The sequence below is a fragment of the Panthera leo genome, chromosome F3 (genome assembly GCF_018350215.1).
Source record: "Panthera leo isolate Ple1 chromosome F3, P.leo_Ple1_pat1.1, whole genome shotgun sequence".
NCBI classification, from domain to species: Eukaryota; Metazoa; Chordata; class Mammalia; order Carnivora; family Felidae; genus Panthera; species Panthera leo.
In genome coordinates, this window is record NC_056696.1 from 16263553 (window position 1) to 16279950 (window position 16398).

The 16398-nt window shown below is 39.3% G+C and overlaps 1 protein-coding gene across 1 annotated transcript in view; it reads left to right on the forward strand.

Annotated features, from left to right (window-relative positions):
• KLHL20 (kelch like family member 20) overlaps positions 1-16398 on the forward strand; it is a 63457-nt gene that overhangs the window by 42832 nt on the left and 4227 nt on the right. The window contains exons 8-11 of the mRNA XM_042924691.1: positions 3001-3144; positions 10748-10881; positions 11916-12124; positions 15006-15112. Coding sequence (XP_042780625.1) covers positions 3001-3144; positions 10748-10881; positions 11916-12124; positions 15006-15112 — 594 coding nt within the window. The remainder of the gene's footprint in view (positions 1-3000; positions 3145-10747; positions 10882-11915; positions 12125-15005; positions 15113-16398) is intronic.

A 16398-nucleotide genomic window follows, 5' to 3' on the forward strand; every position in this document is an offset into this window, starting at 1 on the left:
TGGAGCTCCGTGTAGGGCTCCACACTGAGCAGGGAGCCTGCTTAAGATTCTCTCTCTCTCTCTCTCTCTCTCTCTCTCTCTCTCTCTCTCTCTCTTCCTCCCTCTCTTCCTCCCTCCCTCCTTCCCTCCCTCCCTCCCTCCCTCTCCCCACACACACACCGCCCCCATTCTGCCCTCTCCCCTGCTCACATGCTGTTTCTCTAAAAAAAAAAAAAAAAAAAAAAATGACTGTACTCTGTGCCCCTTGATTCTACTTGTCATCATCCATTTGCACAAGGAGAAATATACAAGAGTAATTACTGTGTTTTTTAATAATAATAAGGTCTTTTAATTATTATTTTATTATAATATTTCTCTACTCTGAAATCCACATTTCCTTCCAGAGAAATTTACAAGGAATGGCCATATATCAGCAAAACTACAGGTTTTGAAGCATTTTCACAGAGGAGAGTGTGAGGATAGGTTATCAATTATTAAGAGTTTCTGTCACTCAAATTTTCAGTTAAGATATTTTCAGCTACAGGTTAACAGAAAACTTCTATTAAGCAGGCTAAAATAATTTATTATTTTCCAGAAACACGGTTTCTCAGGGCTTTAACTCCATCTCTCTGATATCTCCCTTAGCTCTGCAATGCTTACATATGGATTCCTTCTCAAATAGACATCAAGATGGCTGGAGCAGTTTTGGGCATCACATCTAGACGTAACTCTGTTCACAGGGAGAAAACGGGCCATGTCTTCTTTCTGAAAGTTTGGGAGCAAGGAAATCCTTACCAGAAACCCCAGTTTTTCTTAGCAGACCTTCCCCCATCAATCATTGGCTAGAATCAGGTCACATGCCTTTCCTAAACCAACACTGACAAAGTGAATGGGATTGGCATGATCGGTAAACTAATAGAGAAGAATTTATGCTGAGAGACTGCCACCATACCTTTACCTGAGGAGTATTTAATTCCAATTTCTATAACATAAATCCTCTTTAGTACATATTCCATAATTTATCAATGCAGAATATACTCTAATTTGAGTATGTTTGAGTATATTGAAGTTGCCAACTCAAATAACCAGGACATTAAAATCATCTAGTATTAAGAGTTTCTTTTCACAGAATCTGAGTTTTATGGATTTTATAAGAATAAAACTAAAAGAATCAAAAAAATACAGTGTCCCTAGCTTTAAATATCTTCACTACAGGTTCTGGGACTTCTCAACCATTGTCACTTCTCAAATGCCAAGGCAAAGAAGAGGATAGGGAGGGTAGGGTAGAATGATTATCCCTACAGTAAGGTCTTTTTTTTTTTTTTTCCACATTTATTTATTTTTATTTTTATTTTATTTTTATGAAATTTATTGTCAATTTGGTTTCCATACAACACCCAGTGCTCATCCCAACAGGTGCCCTCCTCAATGCCCATCACCCACTTTCCTCTCCCTCCCACCCCCCATCAACCCTCAGTTTAGTCTCAGTTTTTAAGAGTCTCTTATGCTTTGGCTCCCTCCCTCTCTTTCTTTTTTTTCCTTCCCCTCCCCCATGGTCTTCTGTTAAGTTTCTCTGGATCCACATAAGAGTGAAAACATATGGTATCTGTCTTTCTCTGTATGACTTATTTCACTTAGCATAACACTCTCCCATTCCATCCACGTTGCTACAAAAGGCCATATTTCATTCTTTCTCATTGCCAAGTAGTATTCCATTGTATATATAAACCACATCTTCTTTATCCATTCATCGGTTGGTGGACATTTAGGCTCTTCCCATAATTTGGCTATTGTTGAAAGTGCTGCTATAAACATTGGGGTACAAGTGTCCCTATGCATCAGCACTCCTGTATCCCTGGGGTAAATTCCTAGCAGTAGTATTGCTGGGTCATAGGGTAGATCTATTTTTAATTTTTGAGGAATGTCCACACTATTTTCCAGAGCGGCTGCACCAGTTTGCATTCCCACTAACAGTGCAAAAGTGTCCCTGTTTCTCCACATCCTCTCCAGCATCTATAGTCTCCTGATCTGTTCATTTTAGCCACTCTAACCAGAGTGAGGTGGTATCTCAGTGTGGTTTTGATTTGTATTTCCCTGATGAGGAGTGACATTAAGCATCATTTCATGTGTCTGTTGGCCATCTGGATGTTCTTTGGAAAAGTGTCTATTCATGTCTTCTGCCTTTTTCTTCACTGGATTATTTGTTTTTCGGGTGTGGAGTTTGGTGAGTTCTTTATAGATTTTGGATACTAGCCCTTTATCTAATATGTCATTTGCAAATACCTTTTCCATTCCGTCGGTTGCCTTTTAGTTTTGTTAATTGTTTCCCTTGCAGTGCAGAAGCTTTTTATCTTGATGAGGTCCCAATAGTTCATTTTTGCTTTTAATTTCCTTCCCTTTGGAGATGTGTCGAGTAAGAAATTGCTGCGGCTGAGGTCAGAGAGGGTTTTTCCTGCTTTCTCCTCTAGGGTTTTGATGGTTTCCTGTCTCACATTCAGGTCCTGTATGCCAAAATCATTTTTACTGGTCAAATTAGTAATTACTGTTTTTAATGGCAAAATGTAATAAGCAATGTAAGGATACATCAGTAGGGATAGTATTAAATAATATAAGGCACACACAATAATGAAATGTTGGAAGAATCTAGAGCTATATCTATTAGCATGGGTAGATCTCAGAAATATGTCGAGTGAGAAAACAGTTCCTACGCTGTGGTATTATAAAGTATTGCTCTTGAAGGACATACACCAAGTCACAATGGGAAGAGACCAGAAATTGGTGGAACTCAAAGGGAAATTTAGCTTTGTCCAAAACTTTCTGAAAAAAGTTTTAAAAGAAAACATATTCATATCTAACTTGTTGAAATAAAAAAATTAAGTTTAAAAACTAAAACATAAATTAGCATTACATATGCTTTAGTTATTAATCAGTCCATATTTACAGGAAAGAACATAGACTGTGTAGATATGGCCAGACTTTCTTTGTATAGTACAAACTCTGCTCTTAATGTGTTCTCTGCAGGTACGACCCCAAAACAAACCAATGGAGCAGCGATGTGGCTCCCACAAGCACGTGCAGGACGAGTGTTGGTGTGGCGGTGCTCGGAGGCTTTCTCTATGCTGTGGGGGGCCAGGATGGCGTGTCCTGCCTCAACATTGTTGAGAGGTGATCTCTTCATTTTCATTTTCATTTTTTTAAAAGAATATAAAGGGCTCTTTAAGACCTAAGAAACAGCTTAGGACACCAGGGGAGCCACTATTCAGTGGATATCCCATGGGCTTTAGGGGAAAAGTTTTCAGTTGATCTTAAGTGTAGGAAGATGAAAGATATAACCCGATTTCCAAACTGTTATACTGCTTAAACCTAACATTGAAGAGTTGGAATCATACTTTAAATTACCTTCTATATATGATACCAAGTGTACCACTTCTGCAATCTGTTCTCTTTCCCCAGTACTTGAAGTGTATTTAGTGACTTTGCCCAGACTTCCTCCAAAACAATGATTAAAATAATAATACTCTGTCTAGCGCATCTTACAAATACCCCAAAGTATATGGATTCTCATTAATTCTTGAAGTCCACTTAGGGAAATCTGGGTTGGCTGCCAAAGTTTGATTTATACTTTTACAAATCAGTTAATTTTAGTGAAATAGATTCTGTTCTTAATTTCTTGCTCCATCAGCTTTTTGTCACTCTACCCTAGAGACTGGATTTTGGAGGCTTGTGTGTTATGATTATTGTCAAGAACATACCCTATTTCATTCTCACTTCTTAAAAGGAAATGCTTCATGACTCTTCAGAATATTTCAAATAGCATTTACGGGTTGGGTTACCATGTTTAAGTTGAAGAGTTTAACTCTGCCTTAAATAGAGATAAAGTTGCAGGTAACTCTTGAAAGCCATTTTTAAAATTATTTTTTCTGTTAAGAAACTTATTTCTCCACTTTCGAAACTCTTTGCAAGAGGATTCTGGGAAGATAGCAACAAGTAATCTCTCTAAATTCCCACATAAGAACAGAGCAATAGATAGCAAAGCTACAAACCTAGGAACAAATTATGGAACTTGGTTGGATGATAGGGTGAATGTACTTAACACTACTGAACTGTACACTTAAAAATGATTACAGTGGCAAATTTAATGTATATCTTGCCACAGCTTTTAAAAAGCCCTATGGGCAACATTGAAAATAGAACTAGGGGGGAGAGTATCCCCATAAACACCAAAACACCAGTGGGCAAAGGCAAAGTACCAAAAGCCACAAGACCTACATGATATCAGTGTCTGTGCAGGAGAAAATACAGAAAAGCAATCGAAGTATGACATATATAAGAACAGAAGAACCCCAAAATAGACAATACATATTTATTAGGAAGTGTGAGAGGAAAATTTAGGACCAACAGCTGAGACTAAGAAGGGTTTTTGCTCACTCCTAATATAGAGTAAGTGCAAGCGACCTATAATAAGATCTGAATGACTTAGAAAAGAGTTGTTCAACCTCAGCACTATTGCCATTTTGCACCAGATAATTCTTTGTTGTGGGGGGCTGTCCTGTGCACTCTCACATGTTTAATAGCATCCTTGGCCTCTTCCCACTAATTGCCAGTGGCACACACCTGGTTGTGACAACCAGAAGTCTCTAGACACTGCCAAATGTCCCTGGATGGGGAGAGGAGTGGTGCAAAGCCACGGCAGTTGAGAACCAGCTGCCCTAGAGCCATCTAGTCCCTAGGAACCCTCAGAACTGACCAGCAGGATGACCTTCCAGAACAGTTCCCATACTTCTGGCTGCAGGATCAAAATTGAGCAGGACAGAGTTATTATCCAATGGGAAGAGAAGACCAAGATGAAAAGGAGGACCAGTGAATAAAACCAATAAATCTCAGGAAGCAAACCACTCTACTTTTTTAACACTATAGGAAAAAACTAGAAAAAGCTCCGTGAAGTTAGAAAAATTATCATGAACACTCCTCAAGACAACTCATTTCATGTAAAAATGAACAATAGCAAAGCATTGAGGTTAGATCCAATACAGAGTTAATACATGGAGAGAGAATAAGCAGCAGAATAACATCTCTATAGACAATAAAAGCACAGCAGAAAGACATGCCCACAGAACAGATCAAAATTGTAAGCAACTATTTCACAATGTGCTTAATGACATTAGGAAAATGATGCAAGATATGAAAACACTACATAAGTCAGAGTTAGAAAAACCCAAAAATGAAGTGGCAAAACTCAGAAAAATATTAGAAATAAAAGGAAAAATCACTTCAGAATGAAGACTAAACTAGAAATAAAACAAGTAACCCCAGAAGATAAATAGAAGGTGAAAGAGGAAATGTTTTAAAATAAAAAAATAAAGGAAATAAAAGGTTTTGAGAGAGAGCAATAAGTATTGAAGACAGGTAAAAGTCCAGTATACAAATAATAGGAGACCATGAGGAAGAAAACCAAAGCAAGAGAATGGAACAGATGCTAAGAACTATAATTCAAATCTGTTCTAAGAAAAAAAAGTGGAAATTGTTTATTGAAAACAATTGAAATTGAAAGGTTGCAATGTACCTTCTGAATACTGACCCAGAACAATCAACATCAGTACCTATTCTAATAAAATTATTGGACCTTGAAGAAAAAGGAGATAAATTCTTTAATCATCAACAAAAAAGTACATATTACTTATAAGGGAAAGAAATTTAGATTTACCATCAGACTTTTTGAAAGCAATATTTTATGCTAGAAGAAAATGGAATAACATATTTAGGCTAATCAAAGAAAATCTAAGCTAAGGATTTTATACCCAGAGAAACTGAAGTATGAAGGCCACAAACTGTTAATATGTAAGAAGTTAGGGAACACTGTTCCCATGAGTCCTTACTGAGGAATCTACCACAGAACTTCAGACAAAATTGCTAGAGACCTTGATAGAGAGTGAGCATGAAACATACAGAGAATCCAGGAACTCTGAATAAAGGGTGCAGAGAGAGCGTAGCTTGCACTGGCTGTATGCTCAGTTAGTACAAAGGTGGTACAAGTATTTTCAAAAGTGGGAGGAGAATGGGAAGAGATATGCAAAAAGAATTGTAATTCTTCTCGGGGACGTTGAAGTGATAGTATTGCTATTCTGAGACTGCAATGTGTATGTGGAATAAAGAAAATGGGTATGGGTTATTCTGATTCTATCCTCTCCAGGTTTCTTGAAAATTAGAGTTCTTGATGTGGAAGAATATGAATGTAAAATAGAAGTTAAATAAAAGACCTTGTAGCCTAAATTTCAATTTGAATTAAATTCCTCATTTACAAATAATTATATTCTAGCTCTGTCAATTGAAGAGGCCTAGAAATAATGACCAACTAGTGGCAGTGAACGTCTCTATTCCTGGACTGGGTCTTGAAGTTCCATTTCCCTAAAAGAAACCAGGGCTTCTTGGAGAAATGTCTGTTTCCAGATTTAGGACAGGAAATGTACAAATAAACCCGGACCAGCATGTCATACCAGAATACAAGCCATCTATCAAAGACTAGGAGATGTCAAAGAGAGTCAAGAACAAACTTGAAGGTGTTCCCACTTGACCAAAGATGGGACAGTTTAAACTTTAAAAGAGACAGTAATTATGATTGATTAAAATCCAATAAATATATTTAAATCTATGAGTTCCTACTGACATTTTTTTAAACTCTACTTAGTTGCCTTTAGAAATTAATTTATTTCTAAATTATTAATTTATCATCTTGAGTACTAGTAAACAAAGTGAAAGAAGCATGCATATATCCAACCCTTCTTATATGAACTGTATCACATATGAATTGGGTACAAAATAGTAGATAAGAGGATTGTTTCTTTATAAAAATATCCAAATAAAGGAACATAAACGATTGAATATCACCATTTTGCAACACTCAGTAAATAAATAGGCCTAGGTGTTAATAATTAACAGCTGCTAACATACCACCTTCTGTAGTGTTGCCAAAGGGACCAAATGTGGTCTGATCAAACTTCTGAATCCAGAAGTTCTGCCAATTTGCAGAACATACAGAGGACAGACCAGTGCATTGAACTGCACTATGAGTGTCCAGTCAATCAAATCCATGTTGTGGGAGAAATTGCAGGTTGAATACCCCAGGTTCTAAAGGATGAATTGGGGGGGGGGGGGGGGGCGGGGAGAAGGGCTATGGAGGAAAAACCTGTAGGTAAAAAGAGACTTTAAAAAAACTACAGTGAACAAGAGTAAGTGTCTAGGGATGCACACTTGGGTGGTAAAAACTGTAAAGAAATACAAGGAAGTGATTACTGTAAAAGTCAGGATAATGGTTCTCTTGTGTGGAGGAAGGCATTGAGTTTGGAAAGGGATACATCCAAAGGGCTTCCAGTATGGCAGGCAAACTTATTTTTCTTGACCTGGGTAGTGGGCTTTCCTTGTAATATCTCATTAAACTATACATTTGTTTCGTGTGGCTTTCTAAATCGATGTTTTATTTTACAATAAAAAGTTTTAAGAATTATGCAAAGACTTCAGCTTCCAAGTAGAATGCAGTAAGTAGTGACAGCCATCACTCCCACTGCAACAACTAGGGGAAAATGAGAGCACAAATATACTTTTTTAGGGGCTCCTGTGTGGCTCAGTTGGTTAGGAGTCCAACTCTTGATTTCAGCTCAGATTGTGACCTCACAGTTCGTGAGTTCAAGCCCCACATCAGGCTTCGTGTTGTCAGCGCAGAGCCTGCCTGGGATTCTCTCCCTCTCTCTTTGCCCCTCTCCTGCTCACACTCTCTCACTCACTTGCTCTCTCTCAAAATAAATAAATAAACTTAAATATATATATATGTGTGTGTGTGTGTGTGTGTATACACACATGTATATACATACATATATATGTATATATACATACATATATATGTATATATACATACATATATATACATACATACATACATACATATATACATATATACATACATATATGTATGGGTTTTTTTTATGTTTGGGTTTTTTTTAAACATCAGAGACATGTGAAAGTAACAAGGACTAGATGAACTAAAATTCTACTGAAGAGGAAGCCCATCTATGTGAGCTGAGATCATCAGCTATTTTCTTCCCTGGGGGCATTTGCCAAGTGTGAAGGGTTGAATATTGCACTTGTCTTAGGCCAAAGGATTCTCCTGGAAGAGAGGTATATCAGTAGAACTTTTAACAGTCATGCAGGTTGACATGACAGATTGGAATCTAGGACAATTCTAAACATACTGCTGTTTTTCCCCATGAGATGTTTTCTGAATGCTAGGATAGCTCAGTCTCGAGGGAACCAGGGTGAGTGAAATCTCATGCAACCTTCCAGTGCTTAGAAGATAAAGCCCTGCTGTGGGGAGGGGCTTACAACAAATACATGACAGCTTGCATCCTTGAGACATTTGAAAATAGAGGTGGACAGAGTCTAACAAAAGCTCAATTCCTGATTGGACTGAGGCAATCAGTATTTCACCCTACCTGCCTAATACAGGGAAGAGTGAATCCACTGCAGGTGGTGTGGGAATGAGGGGGGTAATACCAATTTCACCTTCTAGGATTTCATTCCTTTATAATGTGCAGCATACGATAAAAAATTATGAAACATCTGAAGAAACAGAAAAATATGGCCAATAGCTGAGAGAAAAAAAAAATAGAAGCAGACATTTAAGTGATCCACATTTAGAGTTAACAGAAAAAAACTTTAAGTATAATAAATGCATTAAATAAAATAGAGGATAAGATTAAAACTGGGTAAAAGGTTGGAGAATTTAAATATAGAATTGGAATCTAAAAATAATATGTGTTCTACAACTGAAAAATACAATCTCTAAAATTAAGAACTCAATGAAATAAGATTAATTAGACACAGTAGAAATAGACACAGCAGAAGACCGAGTTAATGAACTCAAAGACAGATTAATAGAAAATACCGAAACAGAGGAAGAACAGAGAAAACAGCATGGAAAGAACAGACTCTCATGTGTCCCAGACACTCATGGGACACAGTCTAACATACATGTAACTGCAGTCCCAGAAAAAGAGAGATAATAGCAGAAGCAATATTTGGAGACAGAATTTTTGGCTGAGAATTTTCCAAAAGTGATGAACCATAAACTGTATTCAAAGTGCATGAACTCCAGGACACCTTCACTCACTAACCATAACCTTTCTCCAGGGCCTGCATTCTCCAGCATTTATATTTCTGCGTCTTTCATCTGTATTAGTTACCACATTCTCAGAATCTGTTTGGAGGTTTCTCCTTTGAGAACATGCTCCATCTCCCTCTCTTGCTTCTTAAGAGCGAGGTCTATTTTTAGTATCCTTTATTTTATTTTATATTTCCTGCAATATTGATATAGTTTGCTATACAGTACTTAAATATACTAACAGAATTTCCTACCCATGTAATAAAATGTCAGCACTATTCCGATTTTTATCATATTTACTTCTGAACACTAGTAATTTATCAATCAGGACCCACTGAGGAAAACCGAAGCTATATCAGGTATTTGACTACAAGGAATGTTCAAAAATTGGCCGGCAGATATCGAAGGGCTGAAAGAAGTGAAAAGAAGACACCAAAGTAACTGTAGGAACCCAGATCTGGGAACGCAAAGGAGAGAGATCAGAGTTACGGGAGCCTAGAAGCCTAGAGGACAGATCCCACAGAGCCAGAACCATCAGCACCCAGGGAGCTGGTGCTCTGAAAGCTGTGACCCTTCTCCATGAAGGGTTCTCTTGCTGGCTATTTTTCGAAGATTGTATTTTCCAAAGATGATTACAATACCTGCCATTTCACATGCTCTTCGTATAATTTGACTTTGACACTCTTCTTAACTGAGGGGTGGGATTTATGTTTCCTCCCTTGATTCTGGGTCGCCTTGCAAGAACCCCAACAGTGGCAGTATTTGACTCCTGGGGCTAGGTCATAAAAGGTGATACATCTTTCACTTGGATCTCTTGGGGCACCTTTGAGGCCTTGAGCTGCTTGAGGTTGCCATGCTGAGAGGAAGCCCAAATGAGCCGGCGTGGAGAGACCCTGAGGCTACTTGGAGAGATGCCTGGCCAGCCCCTAGCTGCCTTAGCATTCTGCCCTTCCAGCCTCAGCCCCAGCCTGAGAGCAGCCAGACACCTGAGCCAGAGCTTCCCTGTGAGGCCCTTCCCAAATTCCTGACTCATGGAAACAGGAGAGTTAATAAAATTATTTTTGAATCCCTGAGTTTGGGGGTGACTTACACAGCTGTGGTACTCATACCTCAGGAGCTCAGAGGAGGTGCCTCACAGAGCCATGACTAAGACCTCTAAGAGGCACGACAAGGCTAGTTTTAGAAGTGCCAGGAAAAGGCTAGAAGCTGCAATTCGCTGGTTCCGTCAGAGCGAAAGGGCCTTTGCTGAGACAAAGCTGACAGGGTTGGCAAACACACAGAAAGGAGCCTGTCCCTTCTGCTGCCCTGGACTTCCAGCGTCTGGTCCTTCCTCTCAGCACAATCTAACAGAGAGCCAGCTTGGCTGAGGAGAAACGCTCTTTTCAGAGTTCTAGCCCTAGCATCACAAGGCAGAGTATAGGAAACAGCTGAATAACAGACACAGGCACAAACTCTAAGATTTCTCTTCCTAATAACCAAGTAAAATATGTTAGATTCTCACTGTGCATGTGACCATAGCATGTATCCAACATATCTTCAGCATGGTTTCACATCTTATGAAAAAGACCTCACTTAATCAAAACAGGCGTGCAATCTTTGGTTTCTCCCTCACTGCAGGTATGATCCAAAGGAAAACAAATGGACTCGAGTGGCTTCTATGAGCACCAGAAGACTAGGCGTGGCCGTGGCTGTGTTAGGAGGGTTCTTATATGCCGTAGGCGGCTCTGATGGGACATCTCCACTCAACACAGGTGAGTCCCTTCCAAGGTCAATGTGGTTCCCCCAAAGCAGCATATTCCTCAGGAGAGTCACCCTACAAAAAAGTATAAAAATCCAGGTGATCCTATAATTTTAAATTACAAATATAAATTACAAAATTTAAATAATTTATATAATAATATATTTATTTAAATAATTGAAAATTATTTGCCCCCTAAAAGAGTACAACTCTCAGCTCTTCCTCGGCTCCTTCTGCAGCCATAGTGTTCTACTGTATTCCCCAAATATTTCTTTCTCCTTTCTCTTTGCAAGCTTTGGAATTTATAATGAATAAAAGAACTGTTTTCCCAATAGGATTATTTCCCTGCCCCACCCCCAACCATCTCTCCTTAAAAACCAAAAACAAACAAACCTGTATTATAATCTAAGAATAAATAAAAACTTACAGCTGTAAGCTGGTTTATATGTTAGTCCTCTCTCTTTAGAGATAATGGATATTTTTGCCCAAGGATATCGTTAGTGTGGCAACCGCATCAGATTCATTGTCACTTATCTTGTCTTCTGCTTATAGTGCAGTAGGAATACAGGCAAAGGGGTACGAGAGCACAGAAGCTGTCTGATCATGACAATAAATTAGTAGTATGGAATGGTGCCTACAGGTCTTACAGTCCGGTCTCCTCATTTAAAGATAAGGTGGGGGCGCCTGGGTGGCTCAGTCAGTTAGGTGTCCGGCTCTTGATCTCAGCTCGGGTCATGAGTTCAGGCCCCAAGTTGGGCTCCGTGGTAGGCGTGAAAACTACTTAAAAAAAAAAAAAGATAAGGTGAGGCCATGAATCATATTGTCAGAACTAGAACTGAGGCACCTTTCCACCATACCATACCCAAACCAAACCCTTCCCTGATGAGATTATATTGGTATTGTAGAAAGATATACAAGTCCGTCTCAGAAGCAAAAATCAGATTGTGTATCAAAAATATGTGTTATCACAAAATTTTAATGGCTATGAGGAAAACTAGAGGTGAGAAGAAATGGTTGAATGGTCACTTACTACTTTTCCCCCTACAGTGGAGCGCTACAATCCTCAGGAAAACAGATGGCACACCATAGCCCCTATGGGGACCCGGAGGAAACACCTAGGCTGTGCAGTGTATCAGGACATGATCTATGCCGTAGGAGGTAGAGATGATACTACAGAGCTTAGCAGCGCTGAGAGATACAACCCCAGAACTAACCAGTGGTCTCCAGTGGTGGCTATGACATCCCGCCGTAGTGGAGTAAGTGCCTCGCTACTGAAAACTTGGGAAAAAAGCACCAAGAGACGGTTGTGTGGGAGAGCTCTGATCTGTAAAATACCGGGACAGTAAGGAGGTGCACTATTTAGGCAAAACAACCCCTGCTGCTTTTGTAATGGAAAAAAAAAAGTAATTTCTCTTAATTGCTGTTTTCTCCGGTGGTTAAATATCTCAGTCAATTATATCTTTAATGATAGAATTATTCTTTGTGATTTATCTTTCATCAGTTGTTTTCCTAAAAGACATTGCCCTATCTTATCCACTACCTTATCTAACTTCACCCATATTCATCCCTCTCAATTAGAGCTAAATATTCCTAACTAATTTCTAACTAGTTTCTAGGTAATATTCTAAGTAGTTGGCACACCAGTTCAAATGTTGAGGCAGAAACATACCTGGCCCCACCACCAGTCCCCACAAATAGGTTTGAGTCTATCCCATCTGTAGTCTAGACCTGGTCAGGCTGACCTATGTCAAGTTCTAGACCATGGGTGACCTGTGACTACACGAGACTTTCAGGGTGAAGTACAGAATTCATCCATCCTAGGGCGTTTGCTTCAGAGGGAACTGTAATCCATAAACCACTGATTGTGGCAAGAGTCCATCGATGTCAGACAACAGGTGGGAAAAGGCAGCAGTAGTTAAAGAGTCCGTGCTGTGAGGATAGAAGGGAGTAAATTCTGGTTCGCACAAATCAGGGAATACCACTGGTAGGCATCGGCAAGTCAAAGCATTCCCATGCCTGTGGCTCTTTATTACTGGTGGCTAACAGCTTCTTAGTCACACTCCTATTGTTCTCACTGCTACATTCTGATGATTTAGCAAATATTTATTTATTTGTTTATTTGTTTAAATTTACATCCAAGTTAGTTAGCATATAATGCAACAATGATTTCAGGAGTAGATTCCTTAATGCCCCTTACTCTTTTAGCCCATCCCCCCTCTCACCACCCCTCCAGCAACCCTCTGTTTGTTCTCTATATTTAAGACTCTCTTATGTTTTGTCCCCCTCCCTGTTTTTATATTATTTTTGCTTCCCTTCCCTTATGTTCATCTGTTCTGTGTCTTAAAGTCCTCATATGAGTGAAGTCTTATGATTTTTGTCTTTCTCTGACTGACTAATTTCACTTAGCATAATACCCTGTAGTTCCATCCACGTAGTTGCAAATGGCAAGATTTCATTCTTTTTGATTGCCACGTAATATTCCATTGTATATACATACCACATTATCCATTCATCCATCGATGGACATTTGGGCTCTTTCCACACTTTGGTTATTGTTGATAGTGCTGCTATAAACATGGGGGTGCATGTGTCCCTTCAAAACAGCACACCTGTATCCCTTGGATAAATACCGAAGAGTGCAATTGCTGGGTTGTAGGATAGTTCTATTTTTAATTTTTTGAGGAACCTCCATACTGTTTTCCAGGGTGGCTGTACCAGTTTTTAGCAAATACTTATTAAGTGCTTACCGTGTGCTAGGAAAGCAAAAATGAGTGTGACGACTCATCAAGGAGCTCCCAATTTAGTGAAGGAACTTGAGATGTTTACAGCTAACTACAAAAAAAATTATAGTAACAGCACGTGCATTATAGGAAAACATGGGAGAATATGCTTAATGTGTTTGGGGCAGTGAAGAGACTTACCAGAGAAAGTCGCATGTAAACTAGGCCATAAAAGAAGAAAAAGATTCTCTAAAAGAGGGAGACAAAACACCAGCCAAGGAACAAGGTGCAAAAGTATGGAGGTGTGCATATGTGGATCTTGAGAAACTTAACAGAAGACCATGAGGGAAGGGAAGGGGAAAAAAATAGTTACAAACAGAGAGGGAGGGAGGCAAACCATAAGAGACTCTTAAATACAGAGAACAAACTGAGGGTGGATGAGGGGGTGGGGGAGAAGGGAAAGTGGGTGATGGGCATTGAGGAGGGCACTTGTTGGGATGAGCACTGGGTGTCGTATAGGTAAGTGGTGAACCACGGGAATCTACCCCAAAACCCAAAAGCACACTTTACACACTGTATGTTAGCCAATTTGACAATAAATTATATTTGTTTAAAAAAAGAAAATACTTTAAAGACAATGAAATTAAAAAAAAAAACTGAGGGTTGATGGAGGGAGGTGGGTGAGAAATGGGCTAGATGGGTGATGGGTATTAAGGAGGGCACCTGTTGTGATGAGCACTGGGTGTTGTATGGAAGTGATGAATCACTGAATTCTACTTCTGAAACCAATATGTAAACCAACTAAAATTTAAATTAAAAAAAGAAGAAAAAAATCTTAAAAAAAAAAAAAGTATGGAGGTGTGAACACGTGTGGTATTTTCTGGGACCAGCAGTTAAATCAGTATTATTACAACATAGGGCACATAAGGAGGTGAGGCTAGAATGGGCTCTTATGGGTTTCTGGAGGGCCCGAACAACATAATAAGGACTTTAAACTTAGGCGGTAGAGAGGCTTCATTTTTAGAGGAGAGTGACAGCATGGGTATTTTAAACAGAATTTTAGTGGCAATTTAGGTAGTGGATTAGAACAGGCAAATACCAGAAAAGTGAGAGCCCTTTAGAGGTTCCTACTCCCAGTGATGCTTTTCTAAAATTTTTAAAAATCTGTTTTTGACTCTGTGTAAATACTTTAATTGAATATATAATTTTATTGTTCCAACAATGTAGATTTTTGCCATTACTTTTTTCTCTGTATTCAAGTAAGCCATAATATAAGGCGTTAAAAAATATCTTTTAGTAAAGATTTATGTAGAAACTTATGTGGAAACTTATGTAGAAACTTATGTAGAAATTTATGTGTAAATTTTCCCAGTGATTCTCTGGCTTCTTCAGCAGCCACTATGTTTTGGTCCTACAGGTTGGCCTGGCAGTGGTGAATGGGCAGCTCATGGCGGTAGGAGGCTTCGATGGCACAACGTACTTGAAGACCATTGAAGTTTTTGATCCTGATGCAAATACATGGAGGTAACGTTTAAGCTACATTGCAGATCACCTCACTGCTGACTGGAAAATCATGAGCATGAGGTTGCCCGTGACCGTCAGAATCGGGCTGGTCAGTACATTGAGAAGTGCTTTTGTGGTACTAGGAAGAGAGCTCCAAGTTACCCCTATTTGATGGCTTATTTTGACTTCATTGCTCGAAAGTGGCTGACATCTTACAAAATCTTCTCTTTAGTAACTGTCCAGTGTTATAGTAGAGATGGCAAACACAGAAAAAAAGTCTCCTCTCTAGCTTCGTCGTGTGCAGCTGAGGAAAGTGAGGCACTGAGAAATGAAATGAACAAGTTAGCAACAGAGTTAAAATTGGAACTTAGATCTTTCACTCCTAATCTGTCACAATGTTTTGGTGTTCTTGTAGGTAGCTTTATACCCAGGAAAAACAAATTGCAGTTACTTTTGAAAAATTATAGTTTATTTCATTTTTAAGCTGATTGTTTTCTTTAAGCTTTTAAAATCTATTTTTTTTTAATTTTTTTAACGTTTATTTATTATTGAGAGATGGAAAGACACAGAGCGTGAGCAGGGGTGGGGTAGAGAAAGGGGGAGACACAGAATCTGAAGCAGGCTCCAGGCTCTGAGCTGTCAGCACAGAGCCCGACGCGGGGCTCAAACTCACAAACTGCGAGATCATGACCTGAGCCACAATCGGTCGCTTAACCAACTGAGCAACCCAGGCGCCCCTACTTTCATTTTGTTTTAATATAATTTACTGTCAAGTTGGCTAACATACAGTGTATACAGTGTGCTCTTGGTTGTGGGGGTAGATTCCCGTGATTCATTGCTAACATACAGCACCCAGTGCTCATCCCAACAAGTGCTTTCCTCAATGCCCATCACCCATTTTCCCCTCTCCCCACCCCCTGACCCCCATCTACCCTCAGTTTGTTCTCTGTATTTAAGAGTGTCATACAGTTTGCATCCCTCTCTGTTTGAAACTATTTTTCCCCTTCCCTTCCCCCATGGTCTTCTGTTAAGTTTCTCAAGTTCCACATATGAGTGAAAACATGGTATCTGTCTTTCTCTGACTGATTTCACTTAGCATAATATTCTCCAATTCCATCCATTTTGTTGCAAATGGCAAGTGGGGGCATCTGGATGACTCAGTCGGTTAAGTGACCAACTCTTGATTTCGGCTTGGGTCATGATCTCATGGTCATGGGATCGAGCCCTGCATTGGCATGGAGCCTGCTTGGGATTCTCTCTCTCTCTCTCTCTCTCTCTCTCTCTCTCTCTCAAAATAAGTAAATAAA